This window comes from Plecotus auritus, assembly GCF_963455305.1.
Source record: "Plecotus auritus genome assembly, chromosome: 1".
NCBI lineage: Eukaryota > Metazoa > Chordata > Mammalia > Chiroptera > Vespertilionidae > Plecotus > Plecotus auritus.
In genome coordinates this window covers 214,790,198-214,810,228 of record NC_137770.1, presented here as the reverse complement: position 1 = coordinate 214,810,228, position 20,031 = coordinate 214,790,198, and the positions used below count along the sequence as shown (strand labels likewise).

The following is a 20,031-nucleotide window of genomic DNA, read 5'->3' as shown; positions in this document are numbered from 1 at the left end:
TATCTTTAAGCGACAATCAACAGTAATGACAACTGAGTGGTTCAGCAAAACTGCCGGTGAAATTGATGCGGAGTTCCTTCAGCACATATTCTTCTGGTTCCCAGTACGGGCCAGAGTTGAACACGATGGATGGAGTGTCTGGCTTCCTGGAGCTCAGAACTAGTGGGTCCACTAGCCTTCTTGGCTGAACAGTATAGAAAATGAAGGACAGAAGATCCTTTGGTAATCAGCAGCCAGAAGTGCCTAAGGATTCTCTCTAAGGAAATCCAGTCTTGGAGCGTGTCCAGTAGGGTGCAGCTGAGGAAAAGCCAACCCCATATGCTCTCATCAAGGTCCTAGTGCCCGGCATCTTGGGTTAGAAGACTCTAATTTGCAGGGCACTTTTGAGTCTATGAAATGCTTCTATGCATATAATTGTATTTAATTAATTCTCTAAGGGACTGCATGCTATGCATACAATATTTCTATGCTATACATATGGAAACAGCCATTTCAATAATGAGAATTTCAATAATGCCCAAGGTCTGCTCACCATGAGAATGTCAAGAGGAGCCTAAACTGCTCACCTTGGCCAGTGCTCTTCTCCACTCTACTTGCTTTTCCATCCTGTGATGTTTTATAAAGAAGGAGAAATGGGCAAATGCTATGTTGATGCGCGCGCGCACACACACACACACACACACACACACACGTGCATGGCCAAATTTAATAATATACATGTGTAAGAATCTTTTGAGGAAACTTCGCTTTAATAAAGTATGAAGAAATATATTTTTCTAGTTGACTTTTTTGAATAGGTGATGGAGACCTGTGCTTTAAAGCCATGCACATAAAGAGGGTGCATTGTAAGAAGTCTCCTTCCACTCCTGTCCCCACCTGCCCAGTACCCCTCCACCCACCCACAGGAAACACTTTTGCTAGATTCTTATGAAACCTTCCAGAGTTTTTTGTTTGTTTGTTTTTTAAGCAGATACAAGCAAGAAGAACATTATATCCTGACAAGCTCTCCATATCAATATGTAGAGAGCCTCATTCTTTTTTTCATTGGTGTTTCATTGTTTGGCTAAACCACCTAAATGGCTACAAAAAGGTAAAAATCAAGGGGTGTTTTTTTTAAAGGAAAGTTGGTAGGACATGTTTATTCCCACTCAGAAGTCAGGCCTTGCCAGGACTAATTTACTCTTGGAGCCACACAAGCCATTGCTCATCTCAAAATGTTTGATCTTCTGCTTAAGGATTAAGCACCTAGAACTCAGACCTTTAATAGGTACAAAGTGTGTTGGAAATCCAAATGATTCAGATAAGAAAAAGAAAGTTATTTCAATTGAACATGGTAATTGCTAAAGCAATCGGGATGTATTTGGCTGCCACTTGCTCAAACCAAGTCCTTTCTTTTTAAGGTACCGAAGTAGATTAAAGCTGATCCGTGCTAAGGAAGAAGACAGTGGCCATTATACTATTGTAGTTCAAAATGAAGATGACATGAAGAGCTACACCTTTGAACTCTTAACTCAAGGTATGTTGAGGGCAGTCTGGAGATACTGCTTGTGAGGAGAGCCTGGTACTTTTCTCCCAGGTCGGGGAGGGAAAAGCTCATTTAGGGGAGAAGCAGAGGCTGTAGATGTCACATAGCTTTGTTGGACTTAAGGATTCAGGAATTCTGGGAGGGTTCAGACTGCTCTGGGACAGTCTGATTGGAAATTCCTAAGCTCCAGCAGCTTCCTTACCACCGGCTTCTCAATCTGGCACCTACAGTTCTGGGAAGAGTGAAATGATACTTTTTGGTCTAGATGACCTTAGATTGTTCCAAAGCCTTTGGGCATTTTTACTTAGCTTCCCTGTAGACCTGGTCCAGTGGCCCTTACCAGAAAGGGGTGCCCGAGTCCTTCTATATTCAGGGTTAGCACCTGTTCATTGAGTTCCTACCATGTGCCATGTACTGTCGTAGGTGGGTTCATTTTACCCTCACAGTACAGCTATGGTACAAGCAGTGGCATATTTATTTTTCAATTGTTTGATCACAGATTTAAAAACCTTTAAAACCTAATAATATTCTGCTAATGTACTTTGGTAAATGCTGCCTTAGATTCCACTTGAGCTGAATCCGTTGGTTGAATCCCAAGCTACATTAATTGTAAGAGCCTCTTTGCCTTTCAAGCCAAATAACCACAGGGCTTTTTGCTTTCTTCAGTCTTAGATTTAAAACACGATGGGGCACAAATCCCAAAACACAGAAACTATGGAAGTGCTCTTAACCAAGTGGGTCTGTGCAAACTGGAGTATTATTATGCACACAACCTCCTCTGGGGTGGTTTCCTGATTTGTAGGTTCGAATGCCCCATGAGCAAGTTCTGAGCTCATATTCCATGTGGTAATTTTCCAGAAGTTTTGGGTCAGGAATCATTCAATTCTGATTGCTTTCCACCACTTGCAGTTCCCGCATCTATTCTGGACTTGATTGACGACCACCATGGCTCCACGGGGGGACAGACCGTGAGATGCACAGCTGCAGGGACACCTCTGCCTGAAATCGAGTGGATGGTTTGCAAGGATATTAAGAAGTATGGAGACCAGATGTTCCTTTTTCATTTGTGGGCTGAATGTTTCTTCCTTAATGCAAAGGACCTCAAGTGCATTTTATTTCTTTTGTATTTGAGATTCTTATTTGGCCCAAGTCTCATAAACTACAAGATTCTAAATGTGGTCCTTATGTGTGCATGTACGAGTGTGTGTGGGTGTGCGCACACCTGTGTGCTCATGACTATGTGAGAGACAGTCTATGGCTTTCATCACATTCTCCAAGGATCTCTCATTTAAAAAGAAAACTAATTTAAAGAGCTCCTCTTACAAGAGGATTTTAGCTACCCTGGGCCACATTTTCACCTCACATTTCTTATATGGTGAACTTTATTTGGCAGCTAGACTGGCATGTGAACATAAATGAAAATACTGCCCGTGTAACTGCTCACTACCTCATTTGCCTACCTGCTATTTGATGGGATTTAACTCACCAGTTCTTCCTTCATCAACCTTCTCCAATGGGCACATGAACAACATGTTCACATTTCCACCTGTGGCAACTGGCTGTGTGTAGAAGCCTCGATTCCTTCTCCTAAAGGCTGAGACCTACCCCCTTCTAAGGGCTAAGGGACCAGATTTGGATCTTGACTGGAGCTATAATCGAGGTCTCAAAACTCAGGCAGGTGATGCTCCAACCCTAGACACCTTGGAGGCTCTTCACGGTGTAGATAGAGAGAAGGAAGGGCCCTGGGCGTTTTTGAAGGGGTAGGAAAGTGGGATAGTTAAACATTCTTGAAGTAAAAAACTGTTCTGTTGCTCCTGTTCAAGGCTTGGGATTGGTAGTTGTATTTGATTGTATTTGTCTCTATATTTGTGTCCTTTTTCTTTCCAGATGTAATAATGAGACTTCATGGGCCATTTTGGCTAACAACATCTCAAACATCATCACGGAGGTCTACCGCCAGGACAGGAGCACAGTGGAGGGCCGGGTAACGTTCGCCAAAGTGGAGGAGACCATTGCGGTTCGATGTCTGGCTAAGAATCTCCTTGGCATTGAGAACCGAGAACTGAAGCTGGTGGCTCCCAGTGAGTTGCTCATCAGTGGGGACAAGTCTAAGTCATCAGCCAAGCCCTTTCTCCCTGAGGCAGAACTTTGAGTCCAAGATGGGGTCCCCAGGCAGAAAGTCAGCTCTGATTGCTTATGCAGGGCCTTCTCCTGGCATCTGTAGGGAGTCCTTTCTTCCAAAACTTCACCTTGCAGAGGCCCCTTGCTTGTCTAACAGTGTAGCTACCCAGTCTGTCTAGTCGGAGTGTGGGAATGGAGGGGGCAAGAAGGAGCTCTGCCCTGTGCTCCTTACAACAGTTGAGACAGGTTGAATTCCTTAAGAAAAAAATTAATGAAGCCAAAAGCAATATAAACAAAATGCAATCTTTCCAAACAAACTGAACCTAAGTTTCTGAGCTTATAGTAGCTCTCAAGTTCGTTTATCAGTCCTTAGATTCCAGTTCACATTCTGTCCAGAAGGCTAATGTTGAAGCACCTTTAGAGAAAGTATTGCATTCCCCTGATTGAATTTTGCCCCTTTTTTTTCTAAGGGAAGAGTTGGAGTAGTGTCCTATTGGCCATCCTGAAAAGGAGCTGGCAGCCCTCATGCTTCTCCACCAGAGTCAGGGATTCTGTCCCAGTCACAACTGCACCGCCTTTCTGCCGTCCTGTGTGTTCGTGCACATTTCCCATCATGCCTCTCCCTTTCTCCTCTAGCTCTGCGTTCTGAGCTCACGGTGGCAGCCGCAGTCCTGGTGCTATTGGTGATTGTGATCATCTCACTGATTGTCCTGGTTGTCATTTGGAAACAGGTAGGTATTTTTCTCAATGAACTGAATGTCTTTGAAGTCAGTAAGAATAATAAGAAGAGCAACCCACTTTAGCACGTGGCACAGAGAAGGAGCTCAGTAGTTGTGTGTTGAGTTACTGTTTCCAGCCACTTTACTGCTGTTGTTAAGCTTTGGTGCATTTGGACTTTGGTAATTCAACAGTTACCTGTCCTGGTCGTTTATAGAAACCAAGGTATGAAATTCGCTGGAGGGTCATTGAATCAATCAGCCCCGATGGACACGAATATATTTATGTGGACCCAATGCAGCTGCCTTATGACTCGAGATGGGAGTTTCCAAGAGACGGACTTGTGCTGGGTAAGCTCCCACCGGGGTGATCTCCCAAGTCTCCCTTTTGATTTGTCCATAGTTTTGTTCTTTACAGGCCCATGAGGAATGAGGGATATGAGCTGTGCTTAATAACAGTGAGGCAATAGAAATTGGCTTTCAGAAGTACTTTTTGTCTTAAAAATGAGTTACTTGGGTCACTACAGTGATTTTTTAAAAAAGCTAATTTTATAGCAAATTATGGTTAAAGAACATTTTTAAAAATATATTTTTTTATTGATTTCAGAGAGGAAGGGAGAAGGAGAGAGAGAGATAGAAATATCAATGATGAGAGAGAATCATTGAGTGGCTGCCTCCTGCATTGCCCCTACTGGGGATTGAGCCTACAACCCAAGCATGTGCCCTTGACGTGAATGGAACCTGTGCCGACGCTGTATCCACTGAGCCAAACTGTCTAGGGTTAAATAACATTTTATAAAAATAAATGAATATGAGGAGATCTGCCAAAGATACCCATCAAAATGGTTTTTCTTTAGAAATGACACAAATTGCTGATCAGATGAGTTTCTGTGACTAAAAAGGAACAGATGAAAAATGAATGAGGACAACCACAAAATATATTTTGATCCATTACATTCTGAGGATGTATTAGATAGTCCCTTAGAATATATATTTAGAGTATCTATAATAATAAAAGTGTAATATGCTAATTAGACCAAACAACCGAACAATCTTCCAGACATCATTCCGGATGTTTTTCTGGACGAAGCCACGGCAGCGGGGCTGAGGCAGAGGTGGTTAGTGGTGATAAGGCAGGCAGGTGAGCAGTTAGGGGCAATCAGGCAGATAGGCAAGCAGTTAGGGGTGATCAGGCAGGCAGGCAGAATAGTTAGGGGCGATCAGGCAGGCAGGCAGAGTGGTAAGGGGCAATCTGGCAGGCAGGCGAGCAGTTAGGGGCGATCAGGCAGGCAGGCAGAATGGTTAGGGTGATCAGGCAGGCAGGCAGAGTGGTTAGGGGCAATGAGGCAGGCAGGCAGAGTGGTTAGGGGCAATGAGGCAGGCAGGCGGAGTGGTTAGGGGCGATCAGGCAGGCAAGTAGGCGAGCGGTTAGGAGCCAGCAATCCCAGATTATGAGACGGCAGTCGGACATCTCCCAAGGGGTCCTGAATTGCAAGAGAGTGCAGGCTGGGCTGAGGGACCCCCTTCCATGCACAAATTTCAAGCACCGGGCCTCTAGTAGAATATAAAACTATTGGTACATCTTAAAGGGAAACATGTAAGAAAAATCAAGCTAACTTATCACTGGCTTTTCACATATTTTAATCTTGGGCTGTGACTAAATACAGTTAAGCTTTGGTGCACTCAGACTTTGGTAATTCACCAGTTACCTGTCCTTATATTCTAATTCACATTTTGTGCTCTCACCCGGGAGGGTTGCACCCTCCCTTCTCCCATCTGTGTTTTTCTTTCCCTTGCAAATGTTATACTAATTTCCTTCCCTGTGGGTCTAAATACATGAAGCTCTACTCCAGGGGATTAAAAAAAAGTTGCATTCTGAATGAATGAAAACAGGACATATAAATGAAAGTTAGACCTAGAGTTGTGTCACCAGGAATATTCTAATGTACTTTGGAGGATGTCAAAGGTAGTTTTAATTATCCACTTGTCTGATCCCAAAATACGGCAAGGTTAGGTCTTCTTAGAGAATTATTCAGCTTGAAATCAAACGAGACATCCTAGCTACTCCCAATCCAAGCACTTCACTTGGAACTAAGCTTTTTAAACTTACATTTCCCCTTGTTTTATAAAAAGAGACAAGGAGTTGAGGGAATTTAAAGAGCAATAACATAATAGGGTAGAAGGCAACACCGCTAAGGCGCCAAGGGGCACTTCTGTACCCCTCTGCTCCTGTGGGTCCCCACACTGCTGGTGCGCAGTGCTCTCCCAAGGTCTCCAGCAGCGCAGACCCACAGTCACAGGCAGTGTCGGCTGCCAGTGTCCTTCCAGAGCTGAGTCTTAACCAGGCTTGGCTGTATGTGCGGAGACCACCCACTCTGGGAAGCATCCTTTTCAGACTGTGAGCTCTTTAAAAGTGGGGGTGACAGTTTGCATTTCTTTTCGTGTCTCCCAACGTGCAGCAACGTGTTGGGCTCCCACGCAGGTTTACCTGTGTGGTTCCTGGTCCTCCTGACAAACAGGCAGCCAAGCGGACAGCCTATAGTTCACTTCGCTACTCAAGTAGTCAGGGGCATCTTTAATACGGAAGTATTTCCAGTGGGTAAGGACTTATTGATGCAAAAGATGCCTCGGTTTGCATGTGGAAAATAGAAGGGCAGAGGACCCGGGGGTTTGGGTAAGAGCCACAGAAAGCAAGTGCAATGGAGCCCACGGTCTCGCTCAGCACAGGAGCTGGTAGACAGAGTGCTCCCACCTGGGAGCGCTGCACCCCCCTTTCTCCCATCTGTGTTTTCCTTTCCCTTGCAAACGTTATTTGACAAAAGCAATTATACTAATTTCCTTCCCTGTGGGCTGAATTCTGGCCTTGACATGAAGACTTGGAGGAATCATTATGCTTACTCTTTGCAGGGAAAACACCACCCAGCTCTGCACCCACGGGCGCTGGGTGTGGTAAACAAAGCTGATGAGCCGCCTGACATCTGTGTGTGTTAATGGTTCTGGTTGCCCACAGGTCGTATACTGGGATCTGGTGCATTTGGGAAGGTGGTTGAAGGAACTGCCTACGGATTAAGCCGGTCCCAACCAGTCATGAAAGTAGCGGTGAAGATGCTTAAACGTAAGTGTCCCTTCCTGGGGATTGTTTTGAACATGGAGATATTAAGTGACCTGCTCCAAATCACAGAACTAGTAAATGCCAAATTTAGGACTAGATCTTGGTTCTTTGGACTCTAGGCTTTATGTGTATGTAGACTCTTTTGTCAATTAGATTTATGTGCATTATTTTTTTGTCTGTGTGTGGGAAAATCAAGAGTTGTTACTTTTAATGACTTCTTTTTACCCTAAAGCAGGGGTGGGGAATGTCCGGCTCTCTGGCTGTATAAGGCCCGCAAAATCATTTGATTTGGCCCTGCCAAGGCATGAGGCTGAATTAATTAAATGTTTGATCAAATATAGCAGGCTAATTTTTAAGTTGATAGTTTTTTGTATGGCCTGAAAATGATGTTTATAAATATCCAAATGGCCCTTGGCAGAAAAACGGTTCCCCGCACCCCCCCCCCCCCACCCCAAAGAATGGGGATCATGTATTAGAATCTAGACCAAGGCACTCTCTCTCTCTCTCTCTCTTAGACTCTTGGTCAACAAAGTAATATCCAAGCACAGGATGAGCCACATTTTTGGCTTTTTCAGGGAATTAGGCTCCTCAGATCTGATATGTGATTTTTTTCTCTTCAACAGCCACAGCCAGATCCAGTGAAAAACAAGCTCTCATGTCTGAACTGAAGATAATGACCCACCTAGGGCCGCATTTAAACATTGTCAACCTGCTGGGCGCCTGTACCAAGTCAGGTAGGCTTCCTGGCCTGGGAGGGAGGGTTTTCATAGAACACCTCTGGTTGTGAAAACTACCCAGCTTTCTAAACCCACACTCTGTATCTCCAACCATGCCAGCGAGTATAAATCCCTTGAATGGAGTGGAGTGGGTTCCACTGAATTGATGAAAGCTCATTGTTTTTGAGAAGCATCTCTTGCCAGTGCAAGCATAGCCATTCATGGCTTATCTGTTCTTCATTTTTATACCTATCTCCTAACCATTTTTGGTCCCCACAGGCCCCATTTACATCATCACTGAGTACTGCTTCTATGGGGATTTGGTCAACTACTTGCATAAGAATAGGGACAGCTTCCTGAGCCACCACCCAGAGAAGCCAAAGAAAGAGCTGGACATCTTTGGGTTAAATCCTACTGATGAAAGCACACGGAGGTGAGTTGCTGTGAATCATTGTTTTAGAAGCCTCACCCATGGAGAGAACCCATGTCCTGACAGACTCCATGTCTGCAGGCTCTGTGCCAGGAGGTAGCAAGACTTAGAGCCCAGCCACCCTGCCCCATCATCCCGAGACACAGTGCGGATAGATACAGGATATCTGCAGGTGTTTCGGATCAGGATGTCATATGGGGAGCCTTGCTGATAGGTTTGAATGAAAGCAGGAGTTGGAATTGTTCTGGGAGCCATTTTCCTGTTTGTATGTGGTCCACTGAACACCTATCAGATGCAGCACTTGCCAAGGATGCCTCAGGGCTCGCATTTTGAGAGAAACCAAGGATTTCAAAGCTTAAGATACTGGTCCTTGCTGAACCTGGGCCTATAAATCAAACCAATGACAGTGATTCTCACTGCAGAAACCCATAAGTGGCTATAAATGTCTCTGTAGATACGAAGTTTTGTAACATCAGGAGGTACAATGAGTTCACTTCATATTAAATTACTCGACTGACACCAAATTGGTGCTAAATTTATTGAGTAGTGGGAATTGTCTGCCCAAGCCACATGGTCATGTAGCATAGGCCTATGACCTGTGGAGTGAAAAACAGCATAAAGACAGGCACACCTGAGTTGAGATGGTTTGTGTATTTGTGTGATTATTGATTAATGCTCCTGTCGTGACCAGACTACCCCACGTGGAGGGTGCAGATGGGTTTGCTTTTACCCACCCCTGCTGCTCCCATGCCCACCACACTGCCTTGCAGACTGTAGGCACCTGCACTTCGATGACTGAATGTTGAATGTTCACTCTTGAGTGCCATCTGGATAAAGTTTTTTTTTCTGTTTTGACAGTTATGTTGTTTTATCTTTTGAAAACAATGGTGACTACATGGACATGAAGCAAGCTGACACCACACAGTACGTCCCCATGCTGGAAAGGAAAGAGGTTTCTAAATACTCGGACATCCAGAGATCACTGTATGACCGCCCAGCCTCATACAAGAAGAAGTCTATGTTAGGTAAAAGTGTCTGTGCTGACTCTTTGGTGTTGTGCTCTTCCAGGGGTTTAATGTGATATTTAAACTACTTGGAAGAAGGTGAGCAGGCCTGGTAAGTAGAACTGCCAGGCCACATGGTCCCTAAATGTAGGCCTGTGACATTGAAAAGAAGAAAAAGAATAGACAGACCTAATGTAATGAATTTTTCTAGACTTTAAATATAACCATTTTAAAGACGTTGTTTATTCTGATATAATGATCTTTCTTGGTGTTAACATCTCTCTTTCTCTCTCTTAACAAAAGTATGGTGATATGGATCTTTTTTTTTCCCCAATGCCCCTACTTGGCAAAATTAAAAGCTAGCAATCTTATCATGGTTACCAATATTATTTTAAAAATTTAATTATATAAGTCTCTGATATCCATGGGTTCAATAGCCCTTGCTTTTAGCTTTGCTAATATCCAACTTTTGATAGAAACTGATAAGTGGACAGTTTGAGGTTATATTTTTCTGACAAGGGCATTGGGTATTTCTGCTAAATGTTTGAAGGAAGATCTGTCTGTTTCAAAGCAGATGGGCACGTGGCAGGGTTGAATTGATTTATAAACTCCAGGGAGCTTAGCCATGCCCAGACCAGATGGACCACCTCACATCTGCTGGGGTGGCCCCTCCAGGGTTCTAGTCTAATCACAGGCCTGCAATGCAGAGGAGGCTACGAGATGGGTCTGATGTTGACTTGTCCTGTGATCTTGTATTATTGAGTCTGAGCCCTCCCATTGGTCAATGCGAAAACAAAACAAAACATTGAACTGCCATGGAAATTGTTTTGAAAATCACTAACATGCTCTGAATGCTTTCAGAGTTCTTAAGTGAAAGGTACAATCCATTATGAAAAGAATGTGCTCATTTTGCAAAGCTCACTCAGTACACAATGATATTTTCCACTGCTGCAGTTCCAAGTTCCATTCATTCCCCCATTGCCAAATGGGTAAACTTCCAAGCCCTTTTTAAAGATGAGCCAGTGAGGGCTGTCGGAATCAGTGCTTCCTCTCCACTCCTGCATTGTTAAAAATAGTTTACATTGCTTCCCAGGCTGGACCTGGCTCCAGATGTCAGGGGAACCTGATTCATGCTCAGCCCAGGCCCTGTTGGCAGGCAGGCCACTGCTTCCTGGCCTGCCCCTAGCTGGCTGGAAAAATGTGAATGGCTGCAGCTACTCTTCACTTGCCTGAGCATTTTCAGAGAGAACTGAGAACTGTTGGCCTAGATTGCCTCCTTCCTCGAAAATCCTGGGACCTGTCCAGATGGGACTAACCAGGGAAAGTGGACAAGTTACAAAGGGAATTAAATGCGAAGTCATTGGCACTGATCTTTAAGATTGCTACCTCTAGCCAGACTGGTTGGCTTTATTCACCAAATAAATGAAGTACTGTGAAGGTGGCTTTAAAAAGGAAAAAAAAAAAAAGCAATTCCTAGAAGATACTTTTTCAAAAGGCCCACATGTATATTCATCATGGAAGATTTTAGTGTGTGTGTTTGTTTTATTGGTGGCTGAGGTTATAAAAAGTTTGGGAGGCAAACAACAAAATATGAGTGAGAACCTATTAGATTGGTTCTCTTATGAATATATATATATCTCAGATATAATATTTTTAACCAGATATGTGTTGCTGTTGATATATTTGATTTTAAAGATAGAGCCTTTACCTAGTATTTATTTTTAGTTTTAAATCTACAATTATATCATTTTAGTCATTAGCCTTAAATATGTACCAGATATTTCAATCATGTCTGACTGTATTCATAGCTTTAGTTTAGTCCTGTTAGTCAAGTTACTAACAGATGTTCACTTCCATCGAAAAGCTCATTCCTAAATTCCAAGGTATTTTGTCCAGAATTTGCATAATTTAGATACCCACCTGGAAGGTCAGAAACTCTGTAAGAAAATCCTTTTATGAGGATATAAAGGACAGCATAGGAAATATAGTCAATAATATTGTAATAACTGTGTAAGGTGTCAGATGGGTACTGGAAATATCAGGAGGAACACTTTGTAAAGTACATGATTATCTAACCACTAAGCTGTACGTCTGAAATTAATACAAAATAATATTGGATGTAAACTGTAATTGACATGTTTAAAAAAAACCAAAACAGAAGAAAAAGAAAATCATTTTAGATGTCCTTTGGACAAGCCTGGCAGCAGCAGAGGGCGGAGTTTCGTGCCCTCTGCCAGCACCAACACTCTCAATTCCTTTCTGCAGACTCAGAAGTCAAAAACCTCCTTTCAGATGATAACTCGGAAGGCCTGACTTTGTTGGATTTGTTGAGCTTCACCTATCAAGTTGCTCGAGGAATGGAGTTTTTGGCTTCAAAGAACGTAAGTGTGTTCATGGGACAGGGCCTTTTTGGACCCAGGCCACAGATCTGAGTGAGGTGAGCGGGAAGATAGGTCTTGGAGAGACCAGTAGCAATGGCTGCTGCTCTCTTCTCTTCCCCAGAGCAGAGTGTGGAGTCCGACATCACCAGGTGTCTGCTTTTCTCCAGACCTTTCTTGCTCTTGGGAGTGGTTGGGATGGGAGCCTGGAGGTGAGCTCTTTATGCCAGAACAGCCTCTCCGAGGTGCACCTCCGCGCGCCACCCTGAAATGGCCAGTCTTGAAGGGGTGCTGCTGTCTAGGGGCGATGGGTTGACACCGATACCATTTCTCTCTGTGCAGTGTGTCCACCGGGACCTGGCCGCTCGCAACGTCCTCCTGGCACAAGGGAAAATCGTGAAGATCTGTGACTTTGGCCTGGCCAGAGACATCATGCATGACTCGAACTACGTATCAAAAGGCAGCGTAAGTGTCTCCCCATTGCCCCCATTTGGCATGCTCACCCTCCCTCACTTGCATCTCTGAAATCAACTGTTGCTTCTAGCCATTTGGGTGCCCACAATTTCACCATGGAGTCTACAAGTCCCATGAATGGGCTCAGAATGGCCTGGGTATGAGCCCCAAATCCAGCACTTCCTATCATGGCATTTGGGACAAGTTACTTGACTGTTCTGTGCCTCGGTTTCCCTGTCTGTAGCAGGGAAATGACAATAATACCTATCTCCTTGGTTGCTGAGGGGGACTGAAAGAGTAAATTCATGTAAAATGCTTAGGACAGTGTCTGGCACATACAAGCACCTAGTAAGTGTTAGCTATTAATGTGTACATTGTGCACATGTGTGTCCATGCATGCAGTTCTAAGGAGAGCATCTCTAACTTTTCTCAAATTTTCAAGTGGCATCTATGACTCCTAAACTATTAAAACCATTTGAGTTGATATATCTTAGAGGCACAATTTCCTTAAAGAGAGTCCATCTATCTTACACTTGAACCTTTCTGCCCATCCCTTGCACCTCTAAGTGGATGGAGTAGCTGGGGATATGTCTGCCACCTGTAGGTACAAATCCAAGTCACCCCACAGCACTGGTTGTGAGGCGGCTCACGGGGCTGCGGAATCCACCTGGAGGACACAGCTATGTCCAGGCTCTGCATGTATGTGTGCTCTGTGATCATGACCTGTAGCTTCAGGCCCCTTGAAAGAAACCAGTGGACTTTGGTGGAGTCAAGGTCTGTTCAAGAAGGTTATGAGTCTATGATCTCCCCAGCGATTTTAGAGGGCTGAAGGATGCTAGTGTGGCTACTTGATAGATACATCTGCCCAGTTTGGTATTTACACAGAAGGTTGGACAACCTCACAAAGGAGGCTGCAAAATTATCATTCTGTCAGACTCTTCGTAGTGTTTCTTAAAGTTCAAAAATGTAATTGGCTCTCAGATCCCTGGGTCTGTTCTTAATTTTGTTCCTAGGAACACTTGAAAATAGGGGACAGGTCCATTCAGGGCTCACACTTTTGGTGTAAAAATTCAGGATTAATAATTTTTGGATTTTATTCTTTGGAAGGACGTAGGAGGCAAAACTGACCATCCATCATTCGTCAAATTTTTATTGAGCACCCACCAGGTGTCAGGCACTCTTCTGAGTGCTGGGAGTACAGCAGTGAATAGCACACCCAGAAGACACTCATGTGGGCCAACGTTATTCTTAGCCCAATAGAAAGAGAACCTTTTCCTATTTCTGCTGCTGTAGATATCGGTGCATACGCTGGGTTTAATATCCTTTCTCCTTCCCTGCAGACCTTCCTCCCTGTGAAGTGGATGGCTCCTGAGAGCATCTTTGACAACCTCTACACCACGCTGAGCGATGTCTGGTCTTACGGCATTCTGCTCTGGGAGATCTTTTCCCTCGGTATGTGCCTGACATCTCTATTTGCTTGGGCTGTTTAGAACAACACTGGAGGGGAAACGCTGTGTTTCTCCAGGCTCTGGGATGTAATCACTGTTAAGACACCTGGTGTGAGTCAAGCGCGCTGCAGCCGATTTATATGGCACATTGTGCACATATGACGTCTGGTGTGTGCCTGTGCAGGATGAGATGGTGGTCTTGGGAAGCTGTGCCCTCACCCCTGGCCTTTCCCCCTCCTCTTCTTTGGGCTACTGCAGAGTGACTTTCTCCCAGTGGAAATGCTCCTGATGACACCCACTCATCAGCTGCTTTTCCACTTTGGACTTTGGGTTAAGTGGGTTCACCAGTGGAGATTTGTCTCCCTCACATCATGGTGCTAGATGCTCAGGTGAAAGGTGGTGTGGCAAGGAAAAGGGCGTGGCTCCCCTTCCTGGTCATCATTGTGGAGGAGAGAAACCTAGTTGCTTGGTCAGTCAGTCAGTCACCAGCTCCTTAACAACACTGCTGCCCACTGCTGCCAGGTGAGGGCTCTAAGAGAGGGATGATTCACGACCTTGACCTCAAGACAGTTCATCCAGGGAGCTAAGACTCACACACTTAGTGATAAACTGTTGGGTCCTGATTTCAAATCCTATGGGAAGTCCAGAGAAAGGAGCAAGGAGCCCTAGAGTGGTTTTGGAAGGCTTTAGAGAGAAGACTAAACTTGACCTGGCCTTGGCCATAATCATGTGAATGTTTCAGAATTTACTGTTACTCTGCTATGATAGTACTGGCCCCCTTTTTCTTAGTTCTCCCTCCTTGGATGCGATGCCACTGTGGATCATCCCAGTTGCGTAGTCCGTTAAAAGCAGAGAATTATCTCAGTATTTCAAGGCCCAGTTTTGACTTTTGCTTTCATTTTTTTTTAACATTTCTGGTGAAAACGACTTTTTGTGGCCTTAGTGATTCTTTTGCTTTTCTATTTTGCTTTGTATATATAGATCCAGTAGTCAGAACCATTGGAAAGCACTTTTGAGCTTTTTCTAGAGACGTAGAATTTTTGCCTAGGTGTTCTGGACTTGACCAACCTAGAAGTCTTGCTAAAATTTAAGATTTGGGCAGGGAGATAACACTTCATTTTCTTGATAGAACCAGCACTTAACGGTGGGGATCCCCAAATGTTTTCTAAAGCTGCTGTGTCACCCCAAGTGTTTCAAAAACATACCACACACTTGTTAATCCTGGTTGCTTCCTTTTTTGGCTTTCAGGTGGCACACCCTACCCTGGCATGATGGTGGATTCTACTTTCTACAATAAGATCAAGAGTGGGTACCGGATGGCCAAGCCTGACCATGCCACCAGTGAAATGTGAGCCTTTCCCCATCCTGTGGGCCTTGTGTTCATGCCCAGTGGGCCTGTGTGTGGGTGTGTGTGTGGGGGGAGGGGTACCTGCTGCTCCTCCCTTTGCTCATGATGTGTTCTGTGCTCATCCAGCTACGAGATCATGGTGAAGTGCTGGAACAGTGAGCCGGAGAAGAGACCCTCCTTTTACCATCTGAGAGAGATTGTGGAGAACCTGCTGCCTGGACAGTATAAGAAGGTTTGTCTGTGGGACACCATGGATGCACCTAGAGGGTACTATGCTAAGTGAAAGAAGTCAGACAGAGAAAAACAAATAACAGAAAAAAATATGTTTCACTTGTATGTGGAATTAAAAAAACCCCCACACAAAATAAACAAACAAACAAAAACAGAAGTAAACTCATAGTTCAGAAAACATTTTGATGGTTGCCAGTTGAAGGACTGGGTACAAAAGGGGAAGGGATTAAGATGTGCAAATTACTAGGTATAAAAACGGTCACAGGGATGTTGAGTACAGGATAGGGAATATTGTAATAACGATGTATGGTGTCACATGGGTGCTAACCTTATTGGGTTGATCACTTTATAAGTTATATAAATGTCTAATCACCATGTTGTATACCTGAAGCTAATGTAATATTGTATGTCAACTGTAATTGAAAAAGAAAAAATTATTTAAAAAATGAAAGGTTTGTCTGGGCCCCTTAGGATGGGTGGAAAGGAATGAGCAAAGGGAAAAGACAAAAGCTGGTAGTGAGTGAGCGAGCAGCACTGTTCAACACTGTTTTAGAGGAACATTTTCTCTTTTTTTTAAATATATATTTTATTGATATTTTACAGAGAGGAAGGGAGAGGGATAGAGAGCTAGAAATATTGATGAGAGAGAAACATCGATCAGCTGCCTCCTGCACACCTCCCACTGGGGATGTGCCCGCAACCACGGTACATGCCCCTGACCGGAATCGAACCTGGGACCCTTGAGTCTGCAGGCCGACGCTCTATCCACTGAGCCAAACCGGTTTCGGCGAGGAACATTTTCAAAGGAGGAGAAAGATTATGTGATCCAGTGGCCGGGGTTTTATGGAGTGCTCCCCAGGGCCCTGGTTGCCATGGTGAATGAAAACACTCCTCTTCCCGCAGGGCTCCCCTTTCATCTTGAGGGTGCAACACCTGTAAGCACTTTATTCTCCAGATGTTTGGATATCTGAAGCTACTGTGCAGTTAGTTTCAGGGCATCCACAGCCATTGCATTGCTAATTTGAATGCACTGAAATCCATGCAAAATTGGCTTTTGCCAGCTGACTGGAAGGAACAACCTCAGCTGTTATCTGTGGCTCCAGCTGGTTTTTTTGTGGAATAGGAAACATTGTTCAAAGGAACAAATGTGATTTCATGGAACCAAGCAGGATATGTTAATGAACAAAACAACTTTCTGCTGAGATGTGGAGAAGGAAACCCAGACACACGTGTATAATAAACTGGATTTCTTAGATTCAGATTAGTCACCATATTGGCTTTCCATACATTTTTGCTTCTCTTTCTCCTTCTCAAGGAGGGGCAGTGATAGGAGGCTGCATACTGACCTGGAAGTGAAATACTTTTGTCTGTTGATTTTTCTCACTGCCCATGGCAAGTCCCTTAAGTGAGGCACTGGGGAACAGACGCTCTGGTTGGTAAAGATAGGTTGGTGGAAATAGACTGGGACTAGTGTTGAAATAAGGGTGTTTTTAGATCAAAGTTCCTAAGTTTTGAGTTAGATTTCTTCAATGATTAGCGATGGCTTCAGGTATGGCGCTCCCTGTGGAAGTCTTTGTCACCTCTTATCTGGACCCACTCAAGCCGTGGAGAGTGTGGATGTGATGAGGCCAGAGTGCCCATGCTAGTCCCGGAGAGGGGGTGTTTGTGGGGACAGACACAGTCATAGCTACTGACTCAGAGAAGGGGCTTTCAGACCTGCCAGCAGGAGATTTCTGCCATTGGTGGCCCTTTATTTTCCCTTAAATTTTTTCAATTACAGTTGACATTCAGTATTATTTTATATTAGTTTCAGGTGTATATCATAGTGGCTAGACATTTATATAATTTATGAAATGATCCCTCCATAAGTCTAGTACCCATCTGGCACCATACATAGTTATTACATTGACTGTTTTCCCTATACTGTACTTTACATCCCCAGGACTATTTTGTAACTGCCAATTTGTACTTCACCTTTTGTTCTCTGTATCGATGAGTCTGTTTTGCTTGTTCATTTATTTGTTCTTTAGATTCCACATATAAGTGAAATCATATGGCATTTGTCTTTTTTTGTTTGACTTATTTCACTTAACATAATACCCTGTAGGTTCACCCATGTGTCACAATGGAAAGATTTCATTCTTTTTTTTTTTTATAATATATTTTTATTGATTTCAGAGAGGAGAGGAAAGGAGAGGGAGAGAGAGACAAGAAACATCAATGATGAGGGAGAACCACCCATCGGCTGCCTCCTGCATGCCCCCTACTGGGGATTGAGCCCGCAACCCAGGCATGTGCCCCTGACCAGAATTGAACCCAGGACCCTACAGTCCACAGGCCGACACTCTATCCATTGAGCCATACTGGCTAGAGCTCATTCTTTTTTTATAGCCAAGTAATCTTCCCATATATATATCACGTTTATCCAATTGTTGAGGGGCACTTAGGTTGCTTCCATACCTTGGCTATTGAAAACAATGCTGGTTCCATAGCCCTGAAACTAAGTCTGTGTGAGTGTGTGGGCCCTTTAAGAGGACACCTGGGTTTCTAGAAGCCTTCCATCTCACCCAGATAAATGAAATCCCTGCTGATTTTTATGCTAGATGTTATGGGGGCTCCTCTTCCCAGCACTGGTGCTCTGGGCTGGGGAGCCCAGTGTTGGGCTGGGACCCCTTGCTTCTCAGGGGGGGTCCTCCACAGCTGAGATATCCCTCCTGCTTTTTAACCTCCCCATATGGGTGTGAGGCCAGCCTGTTTGATATCTGTGCCCTTCCTACACGGCTTCTTCTTTATATCCTTAGTTATAGGACCTCTTTTCAGCTAGTCTTCAGATGTTTCTCCAGTTGATTGTTCTATAATTTAGTTGTCATTTTGATGTGGTCATGGGAGGTGGTGGCCCTTTTTGCATGTCCCTCATCTTTGGGGACAGTTGACATCTGACTCTCCTTCAGTTGTCTAAATCCCACATCTGTAAGCTAATTTGGAAACACGGACAGTTAAAATGAATAAATACATATCTGCAATTTGGTCAGTAACACTTGAGTAATGATGTGCAATGAATGTTTGCAGAGTTATGAAAAGATTCACCTGGATTTCCTGAAGAGCGACCATCCTGCTGTGGCGCGCATGCGAGTGGATGCTGACAACGCCTACATTGGCGTCACCTACAAAAACGAGGAGGACAAGCTGAAGGACTGGGAGGGTGGCCTGGACGAGCAGAGGCTGAGTGCTGACAGCGGCTACATCATCCCTCTGCCTGACATTGACCCCATTCCTGAGGAGGAAGACCTGGGCAAGAGGAACAGACACAGGTAGATATGGGTGTGGCCTCAGCTTCCAGCAGCGCTGCCCTGCCCCAGCCCCTGCCCCTGCCCCAGCCCCTGCTCCTGCCCCTGCCCCAGAACACCTGAAGACAGGAGCTGTTGCACAGATGACCAGGCTCTCGGCGGTGAATCTGTTTTAGGGGATCAATGGGTAGAACCCCCAGTTTTGAAAACACTTCTATTTGATCCTAATATGTTCCCCTGGGGCTGGGGGAGGTGTAGGGCAGGGAAGGATGTGCTTCTCTGGTGGAGAATATTTGACCTAAATCCTCAGGTAATTTGATCAAATTTACACAGCAACTGAGATTATTGAGATACTGTAAGTCTCTTTTGCTGTTTCCTTAATTAGTCATCTAGAAAGGTGAGAGAGAGGCTAGACTGGGCTATTTGATGCCACATCAGTGCTTTATAACTCTAGCTGCAAGTTGGAATCACCTGGGAAGATTTTAAAAATACTGGTGTACAAGCCTCACCCAGACCTAAAACTTAGAATCTCTGGGAGTGGGGCTCCAGCGTGCTCTGGCTGGTTTGTGTGTTCTTTTTAACTTTGTATTATGGAAGAGTTCTAAGATGCACAATTCAAATCGTATTGTGAACTGTCAGGTATCCATCACTTCCCTTCAATGTTTACGACCTCATGGCCAGTCTGCATGCCTACCTGTAATTATTCCTCCACCTCTGCCCCCTCTGGAGTATTTTGAAGCACATCAAAACATCATATCATTTCATCCACAAATATTCCAGTATGGATTTCTAAATGATAAAGGCTCTATCTCTAAAAATAACTACAGTTATTAAAATAACTATAATATCATTATCTCACCACCCCCCCCCCCCCAAATTGACAATCTATACTAATAAAAGGATAGTAGGCAAATTGGTCAGGATACCCTCACAGTAACAACCGAACAGCAGGCTGCGTGGGCGACAAGGCCGACAGGGGGTTAGTGAGGGGCGACCAAATGACTGAACAGCAGGCTGCGTGGGGCGACCAGGCCTGCAGGGGGGACAGTGAGGGGCAACCAGGCCAGCAGGGGGTCAGTTAGGGGCCATCAGGCAGGCAGGCAGGCAGGTGAGCAGTTAGGAGTCAGGGGTCCCGGATTGTGAGAGGGATGTCCGACTGCCTGTCCCCTGAGGGGTCCCGGATTGGAGAGGGTGCAGGCTGGGCTGAGGGGACCCCCACCCCAATGCACAAATTTTGTGCACCGGGCCTCTAGTAAATTAAT

General features: G+C 44.6%; 1 protein-coding gene across 1 annotated transcript in view; it reads left to right on the top strand.

The window, feature by feature from the left end:
* The window catches only part of PDGFRA (platelet derived growth factor receptor alpha), a 45,628-nt gene that overhangs the window by 18,292 nt on the left and 7,305 nt on the right, over positions 1-20,031 (top strand). Inside the window, exons 8-22 of the mRNA XM_080688009.1 lie at positions 1,401-1,516; positions 2,435-2,561; positions 3,413-3,606; positions 4,283-4,377; positions 4,581-4,713; positions 7,373-7,477; positions 8,098-8,208; positions 8,470-8,623; positions 9,479-9,645; positions 11,890-12,005; positions 12,345-12,467; positions 13,796-13,907; positions 15,152-15,251; positions 15,378-15,483; positions 18,552-18,793. Of these exons, the coding sequence (XP_080544135.1) occupies positions 1,401-1,516; positions 2,435-2,561; positions 3,413-3,606; positions 4,283-4,377; positions 4,581-4,713; positions 7,373-7,477; positions 8,098-8,208; positions 8,470-8,623; positions 9,479-9,645; positions 11,890-12,005; positions 12,345-12,467; positions 13,796-13,907; positions 15,152-15,251; positions 15,378-15,483; positions 18,552-18,793 (2,001 nt within the window). The remainder of the gene's footprint in view (positions 1-1,400; positions 1,517-2,434; positions 2,562-3,412; positions 3,607-4,282; positions 4,378-4,580; positions 4,714-7,372; positions 7,478-8,097; positions 8,209-8,469; positions 8,624-9,478; positions 9,646-11,889; positions 12,006-12,344; positions 12,468-13,795; positions 13,908-15,151; positions 15,252-15,377; positions 15,484-18,551; positions 18,794-20,031) is intronic.